Source organism: Saccopteryx leptura, chromosome 1 (assembly GCF_036850995.1).
Source record: "Saccopteryx leptura isolate mSacLep1 chromosome 1, mSacLep1_pri_phased_curated, whole genome shotgun sequence".
In the NCBI taxonomy this organism is placed as follows: domain Eukaryota; kingdom Metazoa; phylum Chordata; class Mammalia; order Chiroptera; family Emballonuridae; genus Saccopteryx; species Saccopteryx leptura.
The window spans coordinates 272240959-272265701 of NC_089503.1; the positions used below are offsets into that span (position 1 = coordinate 272240959).

Here is a 24743-nt window from a genome sequence, read left to right on the forward strand (position 1 = left end):
TCCTGCAGCCAAGGCTCCATTGGAGCAAAGATGGCCCGGGCACTGGGGATGGCTCCTCGGCCTCTGCCCCAGGTGCTAGAGTGGCTCTGGTCGCAAACAGAGCGACGCCCCAGAGGGGCAGAGCGTCGCCCCCTGGTGGGTGTGCCGGGTGGATCCCGGTCGGGCGCATGCGGGAGTCTGTCTGACTGTCTCTCCCCGTTTCCGGCTTCAGGAAAATACAGGAAAAAAATAATAAATAAATAAAAATAAAAAAATAAAAAAAAACAACCAGGCTGACCAGGCGGTGGCGCAGTGGATAAAGCGTTGGACTGGGATGCCGAGGACCCAGGTTCGAGACCCCAAGGTCGCCAGCTTGGGCATGGGCTCATCTGGTTTGAGCAAGAGCTCACCAGCTTGAACCCAAGGTCACTGGTTCCAGCAAGTGGTTACTTGGTCTGCTGAAGGCCCGCGGTCAAAGCACATATGAGAAAGCAATCAATGAACAACTAAGGTGTTGCAACGCACAAGGAAAAACAGATGATTGATGCTTCTCATCTCTCTCTGTTCCTGTCTGCCTGTCCCTGTCTATCCCTCTCTCTGACTCACTGTCTCTGTAAAAAATAAATAAATAAATACAATAAAAAAAAACCCAAAAAACAACAACAACCAGTATTTAGCCTGACCTAGTAGTGGCGCAGTGAGAGTGATGAACTGGGACGCAGAGGACCCAGGTTTGAAACCCTGAGGTTGCTGGCTTGAGCGTTGCTGTCCTGAGCGTAGGATCATAGACATGATCCCATCATCGCCCAAAGGTCACTGGCTTGAAGCCCAAGGTCACTGGCTTGAGCCCAAAGTCGATCGCTTGAGAAAGGGGTCACTTGCTCTGCTGTAGTCCCCCAGTCAAGGCACATATGAAAAAGCAATCAATGAACAACTAAGGAGCCACAAGAAAGAATTGATGCTTTTCGTCTCTCTTCCTTCCTGTCTGTCTGTCCCTATCTGTCCCTCTCTCTGACTCTCTCTCTGTGTCACTGTCACACACACACACACAAAATGTAAACAGCTTTATTGAGATAGAATTTATATACCATATAATTCACCCATTTAAAGTGGCTTTTAGTATATTCAGAGTTGTGCAACTGTTTTCACAATTAGTTTAGAACATTTTCATTACACCTCCCCCCCAAAAACCCCTACTGTACCCTTTAGCCATATCTTCACTAACTTTTTAATTTTATTTTATTTTAATTTAATTGGGTGTACGTAGATTACAGTGTTCACTAACTTTAAATTTTTTTTATTTATTTATTCATTTTAGAGAGGAGAGAGAGAGAGAGGAGCAGGAAGTATCAACCCCCATATGTTCCTTGACCAGGCAAGCCCAGGGTTTCGAACCTAAATCTCAGCATTCCAGGTCTGTACTTTATCCACTGCACCACCACAGGTCAGGCTCTTCGCTAACGTTTGATGCCACCTTTATCACCCTTTCAGTTTTCAAGTGTACACAGATCTGTTTCTGAGTTCTTCATTATGTTTCACTTGTCCATTTGTCTGGTATTACTCTACTTCTATTATTATCCCTTGTCTTATTATCTGCTAGAGCAAGTCAAAATTGACTTGGCCAAATTCATATAACCTTTGACCCCAGAATTCCACTTTTTAGAATTTATCCCACAGATACACTTGAATTAAGCAAAATTATGTACATATAAGTTTAGTCATCGCAGCATTATTCATAATAGGCAAAAATTAGAAATTTCAAAAGACTAGTTTAATTATAGTACATTCAGATAGTAAATACTATGCTGTAGTTAAAAAGAAAAAAAGAAATATCTTTCTGTCTGCTGGTATGGAAATATCTCCAGGATATATTAGTAAGTGAAAATGTAAGGTGTAGAACAGTATAGAATAGGCTTTTATATAAAAGGTGGGAGGGACAAGGATCCATATTTAAATTCACTTATATACCCATAAAGAAAGATTGTAGGGGCAGAAACATAAGAAACTAAGAAGAGTGGTTTCTTTGGGGGTCAGAGAACTTGGACAGAGAGCAGACAAGGATGGGAGGGAGACCTTTCACTGTCTATCTTTGCATAATTTATTTTTGAATCATATGAATGCATAACCTATTCAAAAAGTAATCTAAAATAAGGAAAAATGGACTTAACCATTCATGAATTTATATTCTTTCACATAAAATTTAGAATAAATCTGTTGGATTACTAAAAAACAATCCAACTGGAACCTTGACTCACATGAAACCTTTTGCTTTTCACTGTTCTGCTCCTCCCTTCGAGTGTCAGCAGCAATGACAGATATGAGGGCCTGAAGCCAGGAGAAGGCCCTGGGCAGGTGGTAACCAGGGCTGGAAACAGTTAAGAATATACGAGAAAGTTGTATATGGCTATTGGTTTTCTCTTAAACAAGGGCCATTCAGAACCATTAATTGACCATTGAACCTGAAGCACAAGTGTCGGCAAAGCCTCATCACCCACCTGGTGGCAGATTGTCTTAACTGCAGGCTGAGCGCTTGAGCAAAGCTGCTTCTGTGGAGAGGAGTTGACAAATCCAAACCCAAGAAGCTCAGTCAGACACGCTTTGCAAACTTGTTTGCTTTGTTTTTCTAAACATCACTCTAGTTTCTTGTTCTGAAGAATCATAGAATCCAAATTAGTAGAGTCAAAATGAATGAGCTTTTGCAGTAATGAACCTGAGACTAAAATTATGGAAAAATCCACTGATTATAGACGATGCAGCCACCTAACCAGCACTTGGATCCTGGCTTGTGAGGAAAGGAAGGGAAGGGAAGAGGGTTGTAGATGAAGCCTGTGCCCAACCATTCTTCTGTCGTCTTGCCACTGCCCTTTCCCCTGGGCTTGGTGGCCTCATAGCACCTGGTACTTTCTGCCTCTGAGCTCCTAACTGCCCTCCCTTCCCCCCAGTCTAGCTAGGCCCTACTTCTCAGGGCTATGTAAGGCTAAATTCCTGGAAACTACAAAATAGGGCTCAAGTGAAGGTGGGGGCATGTTGTCTCCTTGGTTCTGGGAAGCAGTAGGGGAGCGGTGCTGGGAGAAGGAAGAGGGTAGAAAAGGCAGACCAAGTGCCCATTATACCCAAGCCCGTCAATTTCCTTTTTTCATCTCTTTATCAGTGTTTGTGACTGAGCTTCTTATCAACAGGAAACGCCTGCTTAAGGGGATGAGGCAGGTTCAGGGGGCCCAGAGGCCAGGGACTGGGAATTCTGGGTAATGCGTTGCTGCTGTCCAGCCTGACCAAGTGGCCTCCTGATTCCCAGGAGGCAGTCTTTCAGGCTTTTTTTTTTTTTTTTTTTTTTTTTTGACAGAGACAGAGAGAGAGAGAATCAGAGAGAGGGACAGATATAGGGACAGACAGACAGGAAGGGAGAGATGAGAAGCATCAATTCTTTGTTGCAACACCTTAGTTGTTCATTGATTGCTTTCTCGTATGTGCTTTGACCTGGGGCGGGGGGCTACAACAGACGGAGTGACCCCTTGCTCATTGACCTTGGGCTCAAGATGGTGAGCCTTGTTCAAGCCAGATGAGCCTGTGCTCAAGCCGGCTACCTCAGGGTTTCGAACCTGGGTCTTCCTTGTCCCAGTCCAATGCTCTATCCTTTGTGCCACCACCCAGTCAGGCAGTCTTCCAGGCTTTTTGCCTTGGCATCTGGTGAATCCGTAGGAAGACAGCACACCAGACAGGCCCCGAGGCCGAAGGGTCTGGAGGGAGCTCCGAGTGGGGCTCCTGGCCTAGCCCTCTATGACCAAGGACAGGTCACCAAATAGCTCAATCTATAAAATGAGATTTGCCCTTGCCTGTAAAATCCACCAAAACTCTCTTTCTAGTTGAGAGGCCAAGTGCTATGACAAGTTCACAGATGATTTAGTGATAGTCATCCCAACTGGCCCTTCTAGTGCGTTTGCCTCAAGTCCTCAGAGGATGATGCCTGTGCTGGGCATCCAGGCTGGAGACAGTTAGGTGCTTTGACAGACTTCTGAATGGAGAGAAGAGGGACTACAGCACTGGTTGACCTCCTACTGTGTGCCAGGTGCTTTAAAAATATTGATCTTGAGATTAGGATACTGGCCTTTCAGATGGGGCTCCCTGGAGAGAGACAGACTGGGGGTCAGATTTCCCAAGAGACTAAAAATCACTTAGTGCTGAAAATAAATGTCCACAAGGAATGTCTGGGCTGAGCAAAGCCTTATGGGTGGCTGAGAAGAACAGGTTTATCTAGACGTCTTGTCTGGGAACTGGCTGTTCTCCTAATAGGAGAGGTGGGAGAGGTTTGTATAGAACAGATAGATATTCTGTACACCTTTGTGTTGGGTCCTCGCCTTCTGCCTATCAGTTGCCCTTGAGCAGCCACATCTGCTTTTGATGGTGGCAGTAATACAGGAAATTTCAATGTGCCTCTTGCTCGGTCCCTGTGTCTCCCTGGACAACCCCACTCCTTCCCACCACCTCATCACTTGTTCCTGCAGCTAGGGAACTAGGTCAGTAAGAGTGGGTGGGTGAGAAGAACAGAAAAGAGACTCATCCAGACGTGACACCTCGTAGGGCAGCTGTGACAACACTTTAACCTGAAAACTGCCTGAAAATAGACTATGTCTATGACATTATGCAAATCATATGCAAAGTCAAGAAGCCCTGTCTCTATTTCTAACAAACTGAATGTGGTCCTGATGGAAGCAGCTTGTTCCGAGTCGCCAGCCCAGAGTGACAATGCACAGCTAGCATCAGTCCCTGCCCTGGGAGACGGGACTCAGGACAAAGTGCACACCCCCACTCTACTCTGAGGGCTGAGTCTTTTAGGCATGAGGACTTTGCCATCTCTTGGTCTGTTAATCTTTTCTTTTTCTTTTCTTTTCTTTTTTTTTTTTTTGTGGCAGAGACACACACACACACACAGACAGATAGAGACAGACAGACAGGAAGGGAGAGAGATGAGAAACATCAATTCTTCGTTCTGGTTCCTTATTTGTCCATTGATTGATTTCTCATATGTGCCTTGACCTGGGGCTACAGCAGAATGAGTGACCCCTTGCTCAAGCCAGCGACCTTGGGCTCAAGCTGGTGAGCCTTGCTCAAACCAGATGAGCCTGCGCTCAAGCTGGCGACCTCGGGGTCTTGAACCCAGGTCCTCCGCGTCCCAGTATGTGCTCTATCCACTGCGCCACTGCCTAGTCAGGCTTGGTCTGTTAATCTTGATGCAAGGTATGGAGGAAGCAGAATATCTTCGCTGAAGGCTGATGTGAGGCAGGACTGAGGAAGAATGGTGACTAGGAGGGTACAATTGTCCTTGAGGGCCTGGGTATTGTGAGGGGGGAGGGGTATTCTTCAACATCAAAGCTCATGCTCCAGAGACCATATTCACCCCTACTTGGGCATGTTATAGACACTTATCATCCCTTATGGAGGGTCCACACAAATGATCCTCTCCCTCTTTGTAGAAGTAAGAAAATTGGAATCGGGGAATCCCAGGAAAGCAAGGCAAAGCTGCAAAGAAATCAATGGGTTTTCTTCTTTCAAAGGAAGGCAGGATCATTGAATTTCCACATGGAGACAGGGGCTTGGATATCATGACCTCCCGAGGACTCTTCTAACCCTGGAGGGCAATGAGCCAATTCCTTCCCAGATCCCAGTCAGACTTTATGTAACTCATTTTCTGCAATTTTCCTACTGCCTTTCTGCTCCCTCTCCAACCGTAGCATGGGCATCAGGGTGGGGATATAAGGACCAGAGTCTGGCAGGCACAGGGGAGGAGGAAGGCTGCCTTTGTAGGGTGTGAGGAAGGTCCTCATCCCCAGAACTGTCTGGGGCTCTCTGGGAGGACAGCACTCGGTCTGTTGTTTGGTCTCCAGGAACACGTGACCCAGGCATGAGGCCGACTTAAGGACTGGAGGGATTGGGGTACCCTTTCTGTGTACTCTAGGCAAGGTGGGGACCCCATTTGAGGAGGGAATTGAGAACAGGGCAGTGGAGAAAGCAGGTCCAAGCCGCCTGTGTGGAAGAGAAAAGCTCCTTTTGAGGTGTGGTTTTCAGGGGACAGTACCTGCAAAACAGAAGCACTGGGTAGCTCACCCATGCTCTCACTCAGGGTGGGGTGAGGAGATCCCCCACCTCCAGGGAAAATCCGCGGGGCTCTGTGCAGGGGAGGGAGGGCGGCGGCTGCTGGGCAGCCCTCTGGCCAGCAGAGGGCAATGTGGCAGGCACCGGGAGCAGCCTGCTCCCAAATCAGGATCTGAACAGAAATTTGTGGTGCTGCGGGCGGTCTAAGCCAGAGAGAGGCCTGAGGGAATTATGGGCTGTCAATTAAGGGCAAAGCCCAGTCATGATACTCTGGGGTCTTCTCCTGCCCTGTCCTCTCAGGTTCCCTCTGTGATGGGCCACTGAAGAGGAACCAGCCTAGGAAGACACAAATAGCATGGGTTCAATGGTTTTATTGAGGACCTACTATGTGCTAAGCACGAGCTAAGTGCTCTTAGAAACAGTGTCTCCAGGTAAGAAACTGTAATTTTGACCCTGGAACACCTTTCTGCATGGAGGCAGAAGGATTATGCAGACTGCTCTCACCAGTGTCCCCTTCACTCCTTAGCGATGGGCTGTTCTCCCAACACTGGCCCCCTTTTCTCAAACCTCCCCCTGTCACTCCACCTCCTTCCTCAGACCTCTCCTTTTGGGGATTTTCTAGGCTTTGGGGAGCTGCTGCCTTCAGTTTCTGGCTGTGAAGTCTCAGAAGGAAACCTTTTAGCCCCCAAATCCAAAGAGAGAGAAACTCAGGAAAGGACTGATTCCTGGGCTGGGTAGGTTCCAGTGACCAGAAGACAAGAAGCAAGCTACCCCGTGAGGATCAGGGAACCCAGCAGGTTCATCTCGCTTTCTGTTTTCACCCAGTTTCACTTCCTGGTTCTTCTGGGACCTTGCACAATGCTAGGAGCCAGGACGGGAAAGTGCCCTGGCTGCCGTGGGGGGGAGTGACACACAAGAAGCTGGCCTGCAGAGGTCGTGCTGGGGCGTTTACAACAGGAGTGGAGGAGGCTGTGTTTTCTCCTGTGAAGAAGTGAGGGTTCTTCTCTACCTTGCCCCAAGGCCTGAGGGCTGGGAGGCCAGGTCTTGCCAAGCTTGTGGCTGATCGTCCTTGTCTCTAGGATGAGCCCTACTCCCACAAGGGCTCTGCCTCCAAACCACTGCCACCCCCACCCAGTCTATCCACCTGCCCAGGATTCAGGGTAACTTCCTCAGTGCATGGACACACACCTTTGACTTCTCAGTGCAGAACTTTCTGTGTGTTTCTCTCGGGCCTGGCCAAGGGTGTGGGCCTGGGCCAGGGGGCAATGGGGAGCAAGAACCTGGGTGCTAGAGGCTGATTGGCTAGAGCCAAATTTCTTCTGAGTCTTGGAGGCCCTGAAGGAAGCCAGACTCAGCCACTCTCAATCCTGGGTAGAGAAGGCAAAGCCACAGAGGTCAAAAGGCCAAGACTATCTGAAGTCAAGGATGGCTACAAGCCGGAACTGCAGCCTTTAGAATTAGACCAGGAGCACCTCAGATACTCCAGGCTTCAGATAAACCTGGCCTTTAAATCTCCATCTTGGGGAAAATTGCCAGAGGCTGGGGCATAAGGAGTAGAAGGCACTGATGAATTCAGTTCTGAACACGCTGACACTTCAAAGAAAATTAGAACTGAAAAAAACCTCAGAGGACATCAGGACCAGCCCTTTCAATATGCAGATGAGGAAACAGGTCCCGGAACAGTGAAGGCCTCGTTCTTGTCATGTGGCAAACAACCAGGACCAGAACCCGGGTCTCTGGCTCCCAGCTGAGCCCTTCCCCGGCCACGCTTGGCCTCAATGTCTTCCGAGTTATTCGGAAAGCCCTAGGCCTCCTCACCTGACCTGCCACGTCTTCCATGGCCTACCACCCTGCCACACCTGCAGGACTCCTTGGTTAGGACGGGGGTAGAGGAGGGGCCTGGGATCAGGACCTAACTTTCTCAGGCAGCTGGCAGTCAGCTAGCAGGGGTCTTGTCTAGGTGACAGAGGTCCAAGGTATCATGGAGCTGAGATACAAACCCATGGAGACACTCACGGGCCCTGGGTGTCTGTGGTTTGGGCCTTAGGCTAAGGCCTGGCAGGGCAGGGTGTCTACTGAAGGTTGTACAGGGCCCTGTGCCACTGCGGCAGCTTTGAAAGGGCGTTAGGGTTAATCAAGGGCGGGGGTGAGGGGTAAAGTGCAGGCCCAGGCTCTCAGCCCAAGAGACTGGGATTCCCTGACATGGCCATCCTGGCTCTGGGGCCTCCTTTGCATCCTGTCCCAGGGTAGTAGGGGGTATGTCCAGGGCATGGTGGTGAGGACAGAGCCAGGCGTCTGGGAGCCGGCTGCTCTGAGTAGGCCAGACAGTGGGGAGATCGGGTTTCAGCCCAGCTGTATTTTTGGCTGGATGGGCTGGGGGCCAAGCTAGGCAGGCACAGCTGCCCCTAGAGGGGCACCCCTCCCTCTCCGGTGCACACAGACTACCTCCACCCAGAGAGGCCATCATTGAACGCCACCCCACGCTGAGGGCAGTCAGGTGTCAGGCTCCAGGCTAGAGAATCACTTTGGGCTTCTCAAGACTGTTGCTGAGTTTCTGCAGTGTCTTCTTGATCCGCAGTGCAGTGAGGCGGGCCGAGGGGTTGGGGTACCAGCACTCCCGGATCATCTGAGCCAGGCCTGAGAGGACCTAGGGGGAGGGAGAGAAAGGTGAGGAGAGCAGCAGAGGACGAGTCAGGGAAGATGGAAAGGAGGAGGCAAGGAGAATGGCCCAGTGGTGGCAGGACAAAAGCAGGACAAAAAGGATGAAAAGAGGGAGATGAGAGTGTTGAGAAGGAGGGAAGAGGAAGGACAGAAGTGGTAAGGGGGGAATAAAGGGATCCAGGCAAGGATGAAAACAGTAAAATAAAAAGTGAAGAGGAAGACAGCAAAGTGAGAAGGGTGTGGAGAAAGGCAGGCAGGACAGAAAAGGAGATGTAGAGTTCAGACCTTCAGGAGCACGCAGGTCCCTCTTAGTGAGCAGTGTCTGAGAAACGCCGTATGCATCCCCTACCTTCACTAAGATCCAAGAATCGGACATATGCCAGCCTTGGGGCTCCCACATCCCCATCAGCAACCAGACCTCAGGAGAGTGTCTTCCAGCCCTTCACCAACCCTGGCTGGGCCCAGGGAACACTGGAAGAATGGGTTGCAGCACTGCCCTCAAAATGCACGTGTCCAGGGAGGAACCCATCCCAGGAAGCTCAGTGGCCCCAGAGTGAGCCAGCCCCACCTCAAGCTGGCTCTTGAGAGGGGTTGTATGTGTGTGTGTGCATATGAATGCATGTGTAGCGTTTTGTGGATATGTACAGTGTATAAGAATGTACATGTGTGCTCGCTTAGGCAGCATATATACTAAGAATGTACATGTACCTGACCAGACGGCGGCGCAGTGGATAGAGAGTCGGACTGGGACACAGAGGACCCAGGTTCGAAAACTCTTGGTCACCAGCTTGAGTGTGGGGGTCGCTGGCTTGAGCCCAAAGGTCTCTGGCTTGAAGCCCAAGGTCGCTAGCGTGAGCCCAAGGTCATTGGCTTGAGCAAGGGGTTACTCACTCTACTGTAGCCCCCCCCTTCCCCTGTCAAGGCACATATGAGAAAGCAATCAATGAACAACTAAGGAGCCTCAACAAAGAGCCACAATGAAGAATTGGTGCTTCTCTGGCCTGACCTGTGGTGGCGCAGTGGATAAAGCATCGACCTGGAAATGCTGAGGTCGCTGGTTCGAAACCCTGGGCTTGCCTGGTCAAGGCACATATGGGAGTTGATGCTTCCAGCTCCTCCCCCCCCCCCTGTCTCTCTCTCTCCTCTCTAAAAATAAATAAATAAAATAAAATAAAATAATTAAAAAAATAAAAAGAATTGATGCTTCTCATCTCTCCCTTCCTGTCTGTGTGTCTCTCTCTCTGTCACACATACACACAAAAATCTAAAAATGTACACATGCCTGTGTATACATATATACATACATATATATATATATTTACTCATTCTTTTAATAAACATTCATTGAGTACCTATTGTGTATCATAGGTAATAGGGATATAGGGGTTGAAAAGGAGACACGCAGTCTTCATAGGGTCAGCAGTCTGACATATACAACATCTGTCTGTATCTATGAGTATATATTTAAGTAGAAGCATGTGTATGTCTATATGTGTTAATATACATGCGAGTATGGGTTTTTAAAAGAATGTGGAGCCTGACCCGGCGGTGGCGCAGTAGATAGAGCATTGGACTGGGATGTGGAGGATCCAGTTTCGAGACCCTGAGGTCGCCAGCTTGAGCGCGGGCTCATCTGGTTTGAGCAAAGCTCACCAGCTTGGACCCAAGGTCGCTGGCTCAAGCAAGGGGTCACTCGGTCTGCTATAGCCCCATGGTCAAGGCACATATGAGAAAGCAATCAGTGAACAACTAAGATGTCGCAATGAAAAACTAATAATTGATGCTTCTCATCTCTCTCTGTTCCTGTCTGTCTGTCCCTATCTATCCCTCTCTCTGATTCTATCTCTGTAAAAAAAAAAAAAAAAAAAGGTGGAGTGTTTTGAGAAAAGATAAAAACAAACAAACAACAAAAACTTCATAGCAAAAAATGCAGCCAAGAACCTCTGATTTTTCTGGCCAGATGAAGGGTTCTGAAAACCCCAGAATAACTAGAGGGTCCCTGGGAGCCCACAGCCCAGGTGTAGGGAGCGTATAGCCAGGGGTGTGCCCTGGAGTCTGACCCCCAGAATCTATCCAGGTAAAGGAGCAGCCTCAGATACAAGGTCCTAGGCCCAGAAACCCTAGCTGTAAGTCACCTCCCCATGCCACCCCAGTCCCTGCAGAGGCCTTACCGGGTCTGCAGCCAGCCTGTTGGGGATGGTGGGGGTCTGCTGGTCAACACACACCACCTTCTTCATGTCTTCAAAGCTGGGATCATTGGGCACCATGTCATAGAAGGGTGGTCTGTAGTCTTCCACAATGCCTGGGAATGGAGGGTGGACAGAATAGTCACTCAGGACCCCCAAAAGGCCCAATACTACCTAGAGGACAGCCTTGCCCACCCTCTGTCCCAGGGGCCAAGAAACCAGTTGCCTGACTAGCCTACCCTTGAGAGGGACACTATAATATTATAAATATATTTATAAATAATAGTTACTACTACCATTTATTTTGCACTTAACCATGTGCCAGGCATTGTTCTATAATGCTTTATATACATTATCCTGTCTTTATAATAACATTATGAGGTGAGTACTATTAATACCCGCATTTTATAGATGAATAATCTAATGCTCAGAGAAGTTGAGGCCAAGACTTAAACTCATCTTGTTGGATTTTTAGGCCAGATCTTGTTCTAGTCTTTCCATAGCTGCTTCCCACCCAGGGCCCAGGTATTGCTCCCAGGTCCTAACTATCACGGATGTCCAATAATGCCAGCACTTATGCGCCAGGCACTGTCCTATCTGCATTGCATTCAATCCTCACAATAATGGTATGAAGTAAGCAATATTATGAGCTCTGCTCTATAAGCAATGAAATTCAGGCCAGAGAGGTTAAGAAGCATATCTAAAAGCACAGGTAATAAGTGACAGCTAGGATTTAAGCCCAGAAAATCTAACCAAGGACATGCTCTTGAGCTCCAAGCTACACTTAAGGGAGGATAGCTGGTTGGCTGCTGGGTGAGGATGTGGAACCAGGAGACAGAGGAAAATACTTCTCTTAAAAGAAAGGGGTTTTGCCTGACCAGGCTGCGGTGCAGTGGATATTGCATCGGCCTGGGATGCTGAGGACCCAGGTTCGAAACCCTGAGGTTGTCGGCTTGAGCACGGGCTCACCAGCTTGAGCATAGAGTCGCTGGCTTGAGTGGGGGATCATAGACATGACCCAATGGTCACTGGCTTGAGCCCAAGGTCGCTGTTTTGAGCAAGGGGTCACTGGCTCAGCTGTAGTCCCTCATTCAAGGCACAGATGAGAAAGCAATCAATGAACAACTAAGGTGCCACAATGAAGAATTGATGCTTCTCATCTCTCTCCCTTCCCATCTGTCCCTCTCTGTCTCTCTGTCTCTCTCTCTCTCTCTCTCGCTTGCTAAAAAAAAAGAAAAAGAAAGGGACTTTTGCTCATGTCCAAATAACACCCACCCCCTCTTAGGGATGGCACAGGCCTCCCCTGACCCCTCCAGCCTGCAGCACCCCTCCCATTATACCAAGTGTGCAGTCCTTCCTTAGCAGGAGCTTTCTGAAAATGACACCCTGTGGGCCTGACCAGGCGGTGGCACAGTGGATAGAGCGTCGGACTGAGATGCGGAGGCCCCAGGTTCGAGACCCCAAGGTCGCCAGCTTGAGGGTGGGCTCATCTGGTTTGAGCAAAGCTCACCAGCTTGGACCCAAGGTCACTGGCTTGAGCAAGGGGTTACTCGGTCTGCTGAAGGCCCGCAGTCAAGGCACATATGAGAAAGTAATCAATGAGCAACTAAGGTGTCGCAATGAAAAACTGATGATTGATGCTTCTCATCTCTCTTTGTTTCTGTCTGTCCCTATCTATCCCTTTCTCTCTCTTTCTGTCTCTGTGTAAAAAAAAAAAAAAAAAAAAAAAATGACACCTGTGGAACTACAGACAGCTGGGGCAAGAAAGGTCAGACTTGGGAAAAGGCTGAGGCTGGGGACCAGGGCCACACAGCCACAACCCTGGGAGAGCCTGCGCCAGCTGTTCTCCCCATGGCGGACTTCCAGGCCAGCCCCTGTGCCGCTCGTGCCCTAATCAGTGCTGCACAGAGGCCTAAGCATGTCTAATGGGCCTTTAATCAGTTCCGGGCTGACACCAGATTACAGTGTTTATAATGCACCATGAATCTGTGTGGGGCTGACAGAGCTTCCCTCCGCCCCAGGAGCCTGCAGTCGGCCTCCCTCTTAGCCCGGGCTGGTCTAGCCTTACTTCCCTGACTACAGCCTGGCCAAAGGGCCTGGGCTCCTTCAAGGTGCCCCCTTCCCTGACCCCAGCCTCTAGAGCTGACTCAGATTCATGTCTAAAGGGGCAGGAACCTAAGCCTAGTGAGTCTCCCAGAGGGACTGGCTACACTTCAGCCTCTACCCATTGATGACCACTGACAGCAACTGAAGCCCGACACAGAGCTGGGTCCTCATAGGTGCTCAGAAAATGAGAATGTCTCCTTCCCCAAGGGACAGAGCTCCAGTCATATCCTGAAGGTTGTCTCCAAGCTGTCAGGACTCCTCGCAGCCCCACCTGATGGTCAGCCTCCACAGAGAGGAGCCCTCACCCAGCCAGACACCACCCATCATCCGTCCACCCCAGGGCTGGAAAGGCACTGGCCATAGGGCTGCCCACTGTATGGGGCCAGCAGGAATAAGGTTCCTCCACCTGCTCCTACCCACTCCAAATCTGAGTCCCCTGTGGCACCTATGGTAACAATGAGGAAGCAATAGCAGGCAGTGGAGGCACTATCATATCCTGCCTTTTGTGGTCAAGGAAACCAAAGACCAGAGTGCTTTAAGTAGCTCAGTGATAATAGCACCTGGCCCAAGAGTCAGACTGACTGGTTTCAGACCCTGGAGCTGCAGCTAGCCAGCTGTGATTCTGTGCTTCAGCCCCTTCCTCTGTAGAATGGGCATGATACTGTGTTGGGGATTCATCATGACAACAGTAATTGCCCCTAATATTTACTGAGCTCCAGAACAGCTCCAGATACTGTCCTAAACACTTTATTTGGATTATCTCAACAACTAGGAACTATTTTTATTCTCATTTTACAAATGAGGAAACAGAAGCACAGAGAGGTGAAGTAACCTGCCTGTCTGAGGTCAGTGGCAAACTCAGGAACTGAACCTCAGCAGTCTGATTCTCAGCCCATGCTCTTCACTGATACCAGCTTTCTGCCGCCACGAGATGATGAAATAGGACAATATATGTATATCACATGGCATCTGGCACATATTTAAGCTCAATAAATGTTAGTTGCTATTAATATTTCTGTTGCCCAAGATTTCACAGCCAGAAATCACAGACTTGCAGACTTAAATGAACCTTACAGGGTTGCTCAGCTGAACCAGCTGGTGAGTAGCAATGAACAGGATACAGGCAGTCTGGGCCCAAGCCCCACAGGCCACAGGCACCAGCCATGATAGGATGTCCCACATTGCCTGTCTGTCTGTCTACTTGCCCCATCCCCCCTTCCTCACCGTGGGCAGGGTGGGCCCTCACCGTTGACGATGGTCCGGCGGGTGATCTCCCACAGCACCAGGCCAAAGGCCCAGATGTCCGTCCACTTGTAGGACTCGAAGCAGTCAGTGCGGATCTGCTCGTCCAGCACCTCGGGTGCCATGTACCGTTTGGTACCCACTCGTGGGTTGTTGCCGATGTCCAGATAATCACTACCCTGAGAGTGCATCACAGCCAGGCCTGTGGGTACGGGGGCTGTCACTTCTGCCGCTTACCCGAGCCCACAGACAGGATGGTCCCAGAGGCCGGGGTCTAGGGGGCAAGGTGGTTTTGGCAATGGGATAGAGAGGGCAGGTAAATGGAGACCTGCCCTGAGGTGGGCTGGGAGAATGGGCCCCGGTTTGCTTCACTTGAGTAGTGCTCTCTAGATGCCCAAGAATGCAGTAAGATGTCAATGGGCAAGGCATTATCGTGCCCATTTCACAGAGCAGAACATCAAGGTCTGGTGAGGAGCAATGAAGTCAGTGAAGCCAAGATGAGAACCTAGGTTCCTGGCTCCCTGCTTCTTTCTCCCAACTCCTGGACCTGGGGTGGTGTGGTGGAAGGAGTTTAAGCTTAAAAAGTGTTAGGCAACTTGTTGGATTCTTGTGGAAGTGAAATGAGATAGCAAACATCGCTTTTAAGTTTGGAAGTGCCATTCAGAATCGTCAGAATTGACACATGCCCAGGCAGAGGTGGAACCAAACGAAGAGGGAGAGCACGCTCAAGTTCCGAACCCCGCCCCTCGGAAGGGCCCGCTCAAGTTCCGAACCCCGCCCCTCGGAAGGGCCCGCTCAAGTTCCGAACCCCGCCCCTCGGAAGGGCCCGCTCAAGTTCCGAACCCCGCCCCTCGGAAGGGCCCGCCCCAACCCCACCAGGCTCACCCAGGTCCGCGATGCAACACTGCAGGTTGCTCTTGACCAGCACGTTGCGGCTCTTGAGGTCCCGGTGGGCGATGGCAGGTTTGCCCTGAGTGCCAAAAATCTCCACGTGCAGATGCGCCAGGCCGCAGGCTGCGGACACAGCCAGCCCGAGGGCCAGCTGGGGCCCCAACGTGTGCCTCTGCAGAAAGTCGTAGAGCGAGCCATGCTCGTGGTAGTGAGTGATAAGCCACAGCTGTGTACTCGAGTTGCGGGAAGTCATGTCGGAGGCAATAAAGCCTGTGGGCAGAGGGTCTTGGGATGAGGGAGGCTGGACTAGTCAAGGTCAGGGCTGAGCCTGACGGCACGGGGTGGACTGGGTCAGGACACACCTGGGGCGGGCGTGCGGACTGCTCTGTTTTAGGTCAGAGAGGAAGCCAGAGTCAGAGGTTGGGCTGAGGCTGGGCTGGGGATCCTTCAAGGTTTGGTCAGTGTCCGGAGACTGGAGATTCCAGCACTGAGTGCAAGGGGATGAAACCCCATCCCACCCCCACCCTACCCCCAGCTTGCCTAAGATGTTGTCGTGTCTGAGCAATATTGTGTTGTATATCTCAGTCTCCCGGAACCAGGACTGTTCATCCCTCGAGGAGAAGATCTTGACTGCCACACTCTCACCATGCCATAGTCCTCGCCACACCTCGCCATAACGGCCCTTTCCTGATCCAATGGCCAGAAGGGAGGAAGAAGGTTACACAAGCCCCTGGGTACAGCTGTCCCCAGAAGAGCCCATCATTATATGCTGCACTGACCCATCTGCAGGACCTCTGACACACGTTTAACTTAATCTAGACCCAAACCCAGCTGGAAGGACACACCCAACAGCTTCTTGTTCTACACTGGCTCCTGCAGAAAGATCTAGCTCTGACTCATCTCCAACCTACTCCTTGCCCAGCAGAACTTCTATTCTGAGCCAGGCGTGGCCCCGCCGGTGACTCTAGAGGCCATGGGCTCTCTCACCCCTCCTAGCTCATTGGAGCCCTTGGTCCCACCCCCCAGGCTCACCCACTGCTCACCCACACACTCTACCAGGGCGACCTGCCGTGCCACTGTCCTCTGCACCAGAAAAGGGAGCCCCGAGCCACTGCCCGTTGTGCAATCACTGTCCAGGAGGTCCTGGAGGTACCAAGAGGCCACTGAGAGGCTGTCCCTCACCCAGTCCTTTTCCCTCCTCAACTCGGCCCCTGCTACTGTGTCTCTGAGTGCTCCTCACTTACCCAACCCCCCCCCCCCCCACTGGAATCTGAGTGTTTGTAATTGTGCCTTTCTCGCCTACCTGCCACTCTGCATCCCCTGATTCTGTGGCTTCTGTCTATACCTCCCCCACCCCTGTGTCCTAAGTTCCCCATGTTCATACTCCCAACATGCTGTCCCTCTGCTCGGATGCCTTCAGGATGAGTCTGGATTCGCCAAGCTCGCTGTGTAGGCCAAGATGTTTCTCCTGCCTTCGCCGGACATGCCACAGGCCCAGAGCACCCAGGACCACCAGGACCAGGAAGGCCAGCACAGGGCCCAGGATCAGAGGCAGCTGGCCATCTACTTGTGGCTGCTCTGGGGTTGGGGTAGCTGCCAGAGGGGAGACATTGAGACCAGCTTCCATCAGGCCAGATTCCCCCAAACACTTTGCCACTCTGCCATTAGATCCCAGCGCCCTGCCTCCCTCAGCCCCTGGGTAGAGCATGAGAGGAAAGCAGGGTGAGAGGGCAGGGTCTGGGAAGATGGGGAGGGGCTGCGGAGGCAGCTGGACATACCCTCCAGCACCAGGGACACGTTGTGGTTGCAGAGGGAGCTGTAGCAGCAGTAGTGGTTGACGAACTCAGTGGGGCGTCCCAGGCAGAGCTCCTGGTGCAGGTTCCCACAGCCCCGATGCTCCTGGGGGTGCCTACCCGCCTCCCGCACCAGCACTACCGTGCACCAGGCCCCCTGGCAGGTGGGCCCCCTGCAATGTGGGTTCTCACACGTGCAGGTCACCAGTGGGCCCTGAGAAGGCTTTACAGGGTCACCTGGGAGGCACAGCAGAAACTCAAGTCACTTTGGGCTGAACTCCCTGGACTGAGCCCAACACCCACTGCCCTTTCCCTTCTGATCTTTCAGACAAACCCTTAAGGCCCTGGTCCCTTAGGGCCTTAAGGGCTATGGCTCCCTCCAGAGCCGTCTGCCCCACCAAGGGGAAACTAGACTATGAGAACCAGGCCTTTGTCTCTTCACTGATCCTAGGACCTCCCTTCCCAGTTCAAGCCCAGCCCTGGCCCCCCAGCCCCAACCCTGAGGGCTCTTCTAGGCTCTCCCTGCCACATCTCCACTTTCTGCACACACACACACCCCATAGAAGTTCCCACCCTGGAGTCTGGCAGAACACCGGTGTGAAGGTTTGATCAAGAGAACAGCAAAGGAGGGTTGGGGTAGCTAGTCTAATTGAGCCAGTCTCCTGCCTCCAACCAAGCTCCAAAGTCCCTTTTGCCCAACTCAGCTCCAGCATGAGCTAAGCCAAGATATCCCATTCTCCATTCAGGCCCCTGTTCCCTATAGTACTCACCTTGGCTCAGGCCCAAGACCATCAGTAGCATCAGAAGGCCTCTCCTGGGGGCGTCCAAGGTCATGGTCCTGGAGAGAGGAGCAGGACAGGGGGTGCAGCAAGATCTGTGAAATGTGATCCCTCTGTGTTTTCAGTCACTGACCATGGGTTCCCTCCACCCAGAGGAAATCACTGGGAGTGTGTTTTTGGGAGGGGCAGGGAGGCCTCCTCCCTACTCCGTGCATCTGGCTTTGGGGTGGAGCCTGCAGGGGAAGTCCTGGTTCACTTCCCCATGGAAACCATCCTGTTAGGGGTAAAGGGTGGGGAGACATGTTTAACTGACTGAGAGCTTGGGGGACTCCCAGCCCGGCAACCCTGCCGCTGAGCTCCAAGTAGAGGGCACAGAGGGTGTGGGGCTGGGGTGGAAGGACCATCTCTTTAGCAACACCCCATTCTGTCCTCTGGCTCTTGCCTACCCCCTTCCAGCCTCCCCCCTGCCCACCTCTTTCCCAGTGACCCCCCCCCACCCCCACCCCCCAGCTCTGGCTGCCTCAAACATAAACAGGCTCCTGTCTTCACTTCCTGCCATTCAGGGTCCCGCCAAGCTGGGAACAGGAATCAAGATTGTTTAGATTGAGGTCTGGATAGAACAGGCAGGAGTCACGCACAGCAGAGTTCAGGGCAGGCTAGAGCAGGCACCACAGGGTCTGGAGGCGCCACTCAGGCCTGGAATACCCCCATGACAGAATCCTAGGGGGACATCTTATGACTCACAAAGCTCAGCTCCTTATTTTAGAGAAGACAGAGGAGGAGACTTGTCTAAGTCCAGAAGGATTCAGGGGCAGTACCAGGAGTACAACCCAGTGTCTGGACTCCCAGTCCAGTGCTTTTTCTACTCCGTCCCCCAGTCCAGGGTGGCAGCCCATGTCTGAGCCATCAGGGCCGCAGCAGCCACAGGAAGCTTTCACAGCGCTGGCTCACACTAGGGAAAGGAACCCCTCTACGACCTCACCCGAGTTTAAGAAGCCCTCTCCATGCCGTTCTCTGGCTCCCTTCTCTTTTCTTGATGTGCTGGGAACAAGTGGGGGCAGGGCCAATGACGTGGGAAGGGAAGTGAAACACACTTGGACACTGAGTATGTGAACCTTTCATGGATGGCTATGGTTGACCGTTTCCAGAAGTTGGGTGGAGAGTGTTAAGGGGAGTAATTCTGATCTATAACAGTCCCCAAACCTGGTCCTAAACCAACTAGTGCTTCAGAAGCTACTCCCTTCTTCATTTCTCAAAGGTTTAGAACAAGAAGATGAGGGCTGAGTGTGCAGCAAGAAGGACTAAGATCAGATAGTAAGAAGGACTTTCTGAAATGTGGCAAATATGCAGGCATTTGTCTGAGGACTAGATCCCCAGACAGAGACAATAACATGAGGGAGGGGAAGTATCTTCTGGCATCACATGGTGAAGCTGGTAGGGCTGAGCCTATGGCCACACAGGCTGCAGAAGGCCCATTGACCAAGAATTGTTCCATGATGCTGAGGCTCTGGAGGCAGGACGGCTGGGAGCAGAGGGAGCTTTGTATGACTCTCTGGCTGGTGGCAGTTCTGGCCTTCCTGCTTGGGTTTCCTCTGCCCCAGAGGCCCAGAGCTGGCAGAGGAAATGGAGACCTGGGCTTCTGCAGCTGCATCCCCAGCTTCTGCATGACCTCCTGCCTCTCGCTCCTCCCGGCAGGCAGTGAGGACGCCAACAAGCACTCTGCAGTGGGACTGGAGGCTGGAGAGGGCGCCTCAGACAAGCTGAATTTGCCCACTGGGGTACAGGCAGGAAGCCGTCCTTGGCAGAGCCTTTGCTTGCCCAGACAGCAGCTAAGGAAAGGGTATGGGGCAGGAAGGAAAAGGTGGAAAACAATGAGGATGAATCTGGCATTTCCTACCTCTCCCCATGCCCTACTTCTCTGACTACGCCCCGGGCACCCTCTCACTACTTTATTATGCATCAGTCACCTGAAGGGCTTGGCTAGAAATGCACATTCTTTGGTCTCACCCCCACTCCAGATTCTGATTTAGTCAGAATCTGGGACCAGCAAGAATTATGCAGGTGATTTTTTTTTTTAATTCTCCTTTTCATTGATTTCAGAGAGAGAGAGAGAGAGAGAGAGAGAGAAACATCGATCTTCCACTCCACCAACTGGGAATCGAACCCGAAACCCTGGTGCACCAGATGACACTCCAACTAACTGAGCTACCTGGACAGGGCAAAACATGTATTTTTAAAAAAGTTCCCTAGTATTTCTGATCAATGGGGACCATGATGTCCTACACGCAGTGAGACTGGTCTCCACACTTTCATTCCACAGGGCCTGCTGGGTGAGTGAGAGTGGGGTATAAGGATGGGATTCTCACTCCCACCCAGGGACCTCCCCCTTTATTGGAGGAGAAGGGACACACAAGGCTAAACACAAAAGTCAGAGTCTTGGAAACACTGAGGAGGGAGGGTGGGGCAAGGGCTTTGCTCTTGACATCCACCTCAAGCACCCAGGCTCAGGAAAGTACAGGGAGAGCCCCTGCAGCATTTGCAGTACCCACCACTGGTCTAATCCTGGCAATATGGTGGCGTAAAATTGTGACTGTCCAATTTCTAACTGTGCCCAGTGTAAGGCTAAGCACAGGAGAGTGCTGAGTCCTGACCAGTCCAGACTCAGAGCTGACCATGTGTGATTTGCCCTGCAACCTGACTCTAACATAAATGACCTCCTGGGGACTAACCATATCCTTTCATTTCTAAGCAAAAGTTCATGAAAGATCTCTTGCTGACAGAAGCAATCACTGTTGTTGGCCAGAAATCACAAATGCTAAATTAATATCAAACAGTAACTTACACTGTGAAATTCTTAGTAATAAAAGTTAACTTTTCCCGAGTATGACTTATGTGCTAAGTACTGAACTGGTAAGTTGATCTCATTTAATTCTCATGACAATCCAAAGGGGAAACTGAGGCTCACAGATGTTAAGATTTTTGCCCATAATCATAATATATGTCTTAATCAACTTAAATTACTGATCATAAATCCTTCCTTGGTCACTTTATTCCTCTAATTGTTTGGTGTAGGGTGAGCCCCACAAAGGAGGAAAAAGAGTGAGTGGGTCCCGCCGACATTAACAGATTGCCTGCTGTTATTGTCATCAACAGGTGGATGAGGCGGGTTTGTTTAGAAGGGGAGACAGAAATTATCTGTTAGCCATAGGGTGAGTCACAGGTGGGAGAGTAGGGGTGTGCTTGGAAGATGGTTGTCAATCTTTCCTTCCCATCACACCTGAAAGATTGATAAAACCTGTTCCCATCAGCAGCAGTAGCTCAGCACAGAAGTGGCGGTCACAGCGCTGGAAGCTCCTCATTCTGCCCATCTGCAGGTCTGATCCAAATAGCAGAGGGCCAGACTGAGCTGCTCCTACCAGACTGCCCCTTACCAGACACAAAGCACTTTATCTGCATCACTTAATTAGCCCTTACCAGCAGTGTGATGTGGCACCACACCTGCATTTTAGGGTCTCAGACAGAATGCAGAAGCACTGGAGTATAGCACAGAAGTCAGGATATGGGCTCTGGCTCACAGAGATTGGGTTCAAATCCTGCCTCTGCCACTTAGAACTATGAGATTTGGAACTATGAGATTTGGAATAAATCTGGGGTTTAGGCTTCCCTCTGTAAAATGAAAATACTAAGTGCTCATTTCATAGGTATAATGTAGTAACATTATTTAGCAGAGTACTAAATGGTACATAGTAGGCACTTAACAATATGTTAGCAAAAAACCCAACCCTCCATTTACACCAGGGGTCCCCAAACTATGGCCCATGGGCCACATGCGGCCCCCTGAGGCCATTTATCCGGCCCCCGCCACACTTCTGGAAGGGTACCTCTTTCATTGGTGGTCAGTGAGAGGAGCATAGTTCCCATTGAAATATTGGTCAGTTTGTTGATTTAAATTTACTTGTTCTTTATTTTAAATATTGTATTTGTTCCCATTTTGTTTTTTTACTTTAAAATAAGATATGTGCAGTGTGCATAGGAATTTGTTCATAGTTTTTTTTATAGTCCGGCCCTCCAACGGTCTGAGGGACAGTGAACTGGCCCCCTGTGTAAAAAGTTTGGGGACCCCTGATTTACACCATCTATGGAGCATTGGACAAGTGATTCAAGTCTAAATCTACTTCTTTTTCTATAGGATGGGTATAGCAACCCTTCTTCTCCTAAGTTGTGGCAAGGATTACATGAGAAAAATATGTGTCTACATAGTAAGAACTCAATAAATGGTAGCTACCTTTTTTTTTTCTTTTTAATTGAGAGGAGGGTAGATGGTGAGATAGACTCTGGCATGCACTCCAACCAGGATCCACTGGGCAACCCCCATCTTGGGCTGATCCTCAAATCAAGGGAGCTATTTTTAGCACCTGAGTCTGACACGCTGAGACCAACTGAGCTATCCTCAGAGTGAGCCAGGGCCAATGCTAGAACCAATCAAGCCACTGGCTGCAGGAGGGAAGGAAAGGAGGGGGAGAGGAAGGGAGAGAGAAGCAGATGGTCACTTCTTTTCTTGTATGCCTTGATCTGGAATTGAACCCAGGGATGTCCATACCCCTGGATGACGCTCTATCCACTGAGCCAACTGCCCAGGGCAATGGTAGCTACCTTTAACCACCAGATGAGATTGAAGGATAGGTACTAAGGTAAATGGGGTGGTGAAGGATTAGAAAGGACAGACTTGACTCAGCCAGAGCTGATCGTACATGGGGGGTGAGAGCAATTGTCCACTATGTCCAACTTTGAAGAGAGGGTATGGGCTCAACAGCCCTGGCCTCCGGGGTGGACTGGAAACCTGGGGCTCCCTCCTGCAGGGAGACTGGGATCCCTCTCACCTGGGTCCTGAAGGAAGGCTATGACACCGGGATGACCTAACTACTCAGGGTTAGAGAAGGTTTGTGGGGTGGACTTAGTGTCATATTCCTTAAGCAAGAACTTAAATTTTCTTAAGTAAGGGCTGATCTGGGACAGCTGAATTTCAAGGGGAGGCTCAAAACGTTTGAGGAGGACCTCCACTCCCAGGTCAAACCAAAGGCCTAGAAAGATACGTGCCCTCTTCTCTATGAGTGAGGCAAGTCAGGAATCCTTCTGCTTATTTTACATGGATTAGAACAGAACAGAGAAGTTAAGTGCCTGGCCCTAGGGGCAGTGTTTTGATTCCCCGTGGGGTACAGTCCAGCCCCCTCGCAGTCTCAGGTCGGGTAATGGGCAGATGCGCGGCGCGCGAAGGATAACTAATTTTCTTGGAAGAGCTGGGACTGACTGCGGTGAACTCTGAGAGGCTCTCCGGGTTCTGCCCTAAGGAAGAGCCCACTCGCGGGGTGGGATCAGGCCGCCTCCCACCCGCACCACCCACCCCTGCCCGCATACCTCTCCTCACCTCTGGTCCTGCCCGGCGGGCGGCAGGCACAGGCGTGTGGCTGCGGCCGTGGTGCACGAACGCTGGATGGACCGGGACAGGGCTGGGGCCGGGGAGGGGCTCGCTCCGGGCGGCTGGTGCAGCGGCCTCCGGCCTCCGGGGGACTGGGAAAGGGGCTGGAGCAAAAATGTTTCTTATTCCAGCGTCTTCCTGCTTGGCCCGGGCTCCACCACTCCCTCCTAATAAACCATTTCCTATTGCCCAGCTCGCTGACAAGCGGCGCCCGTTCGCCCCTCGCTGGGGCTGCACGACCAGGACCCTCCCCTACGCGGCTCCCAGACCCTGGGGGCAACCACTCCCTCAGCTGCCCCCAGCTCCGGGATCTCGGCCCGTGCCCCCGCCCTAGCCTCCCACATCCGCCTCCCCGAGGGGCGGGCCTTGGACTCCCGCGGCGGGGGTCCCCTGGGATCCGGCCCAGAGCCATAGGGGCTGGAGCTGAATGGGAGGCGCCATCTGACGCGGGATGGGGGTGGGGTGGGGTAGGGTGGGGCGCCCCTTGACGCTTGGAACCGCTGAGGGGTCACTTGACATCCTGGGATGGGAAGGATACCGCAGGAGGGACGTGCAAGGAGCAGTTAGGGGACAGAAGTTACCTGTCCTTCTCTGCCTTCAACCTGGGTCCTCAACCTAGGAGGCTCACAGCAGCAAGGGCAAAACTTGGGGCTGGCAAGATCCCGAACTTTTTGCCTTCCCTCTCTTCCCGCCCTCGGGGACTCCCCACATGATCCAAATCCTTCAGTCTCCTCCCTCCAGTCCCTTCACCCCTTCTTGTCCCCTCCCGTCTTCCGCAGCCTCTCTCTGCTCAGCCCAGGGTAGGCCCAGATGGGGTGGCTCGGGCGGGTGGTGAGGAGAGTCCGTCTGTCTAGCCAGCGGCTCAGTGAAGCCAGTAACAATGAACGTTTACGGTTGCCTGGATGGAGGGAGAAGCTGGAAACGTTTTGTAGTGCCCGCTTTGAAGCAGGCCCCTCACTCCACCAAACGGAGTTTTAGAGACGGAGGCCAAAGCCTCCCTCTGGACACTGCTGGGACACGGTGGACAAGGCTTTCAGAAGCAGAATGGTTTCTTCCTCAGGGAGAAACAAATTCTTCCTCCTGATGCCTTCACAGGGGCTCAGAGCGCAGATATCCTTAACTTGCTTTGCTCCAACCACTCACTTTAAACACCCTGAAAGCAGGACTAACATTTTATTCCTAGCCTTCTGGTTAGCCACCAAAACTATGAAGTCTGGGAATCCAGACTAGTTACAGAAGTTTAGACAACTGACATCTCTCCATGCCTCAGTCCCTCCCCCCACCCCCCACACACAAATGAACATAATAAGCAGTGCCAGCCTCATACAGTTGGTTAAGCCTGACACACGGTAGGCCTTCAACTCAAGTGTTTAATAAAATTAATAAAGAAAAAGGCCCTGGCTCTATTGGTCATTAGAGCATCCTCCTGAAGCACAGAGGTTGCCAGTTCAATCTCTGGTCAGGGCACACATAGGAGCAGATTGATGTTCCTGTCTCTCTCCCTCTCTCCCCCACCCCTCTCTACAATCATTGCAGTAAA

The 24743-nt window shown here is 51.4% G+C and overlaps 1 protein-coding gene across 3 annotated transcripts; it reads right to left on the reverse strand.

Annotated features, from left to right (window-relative positions):
* Positions 1-6424: 6424 nt before the first annotated feature.
* On the reverse strand, positions 6425-23527 carry ACVRL1 (activin A receptor like type 1). 3 transcript variants are annotated; one of them, XM_066353779.1, is made up of 10 exons: positions 23143-23527; positions 17719-17822; positions 16934-17185; positions 16540-16748; positions 16199-16298; positions 15696-15842; positions 15150-15425; positions 14269-14466; positions 10902-11032; positions 6425-8716 (listed from the first exon to the last, which is right to left on the reverse strand). In XM_066353779.1, exons 2-10 carry the CDS (start codon positions 17780-17782, stop codon positions 8582-8584), a joined length of 1512 nt encoding a protein of 503 aa, XP_066209876.1. In that variant the 5' UTR covers positions 17783-17822; positions 23143-23527; the 3' UTR covers positions 6425-8581. The 3 variants fall into 3 exon arrangements, with proteins under 3 accessions (XP_066209876.1, XP_066209865.1, XP_066209870.1); XM_066353768.1 differs by having other exon boundaries at positions 17719-17786; positions 23153-23285; XM_066353773.1 differs by having other exon boundaries at positions 17719-17786; positions 23143-23273.
* Between the last annotated feature and the right edge of the window lie 1216 nt (positions 23528-24743).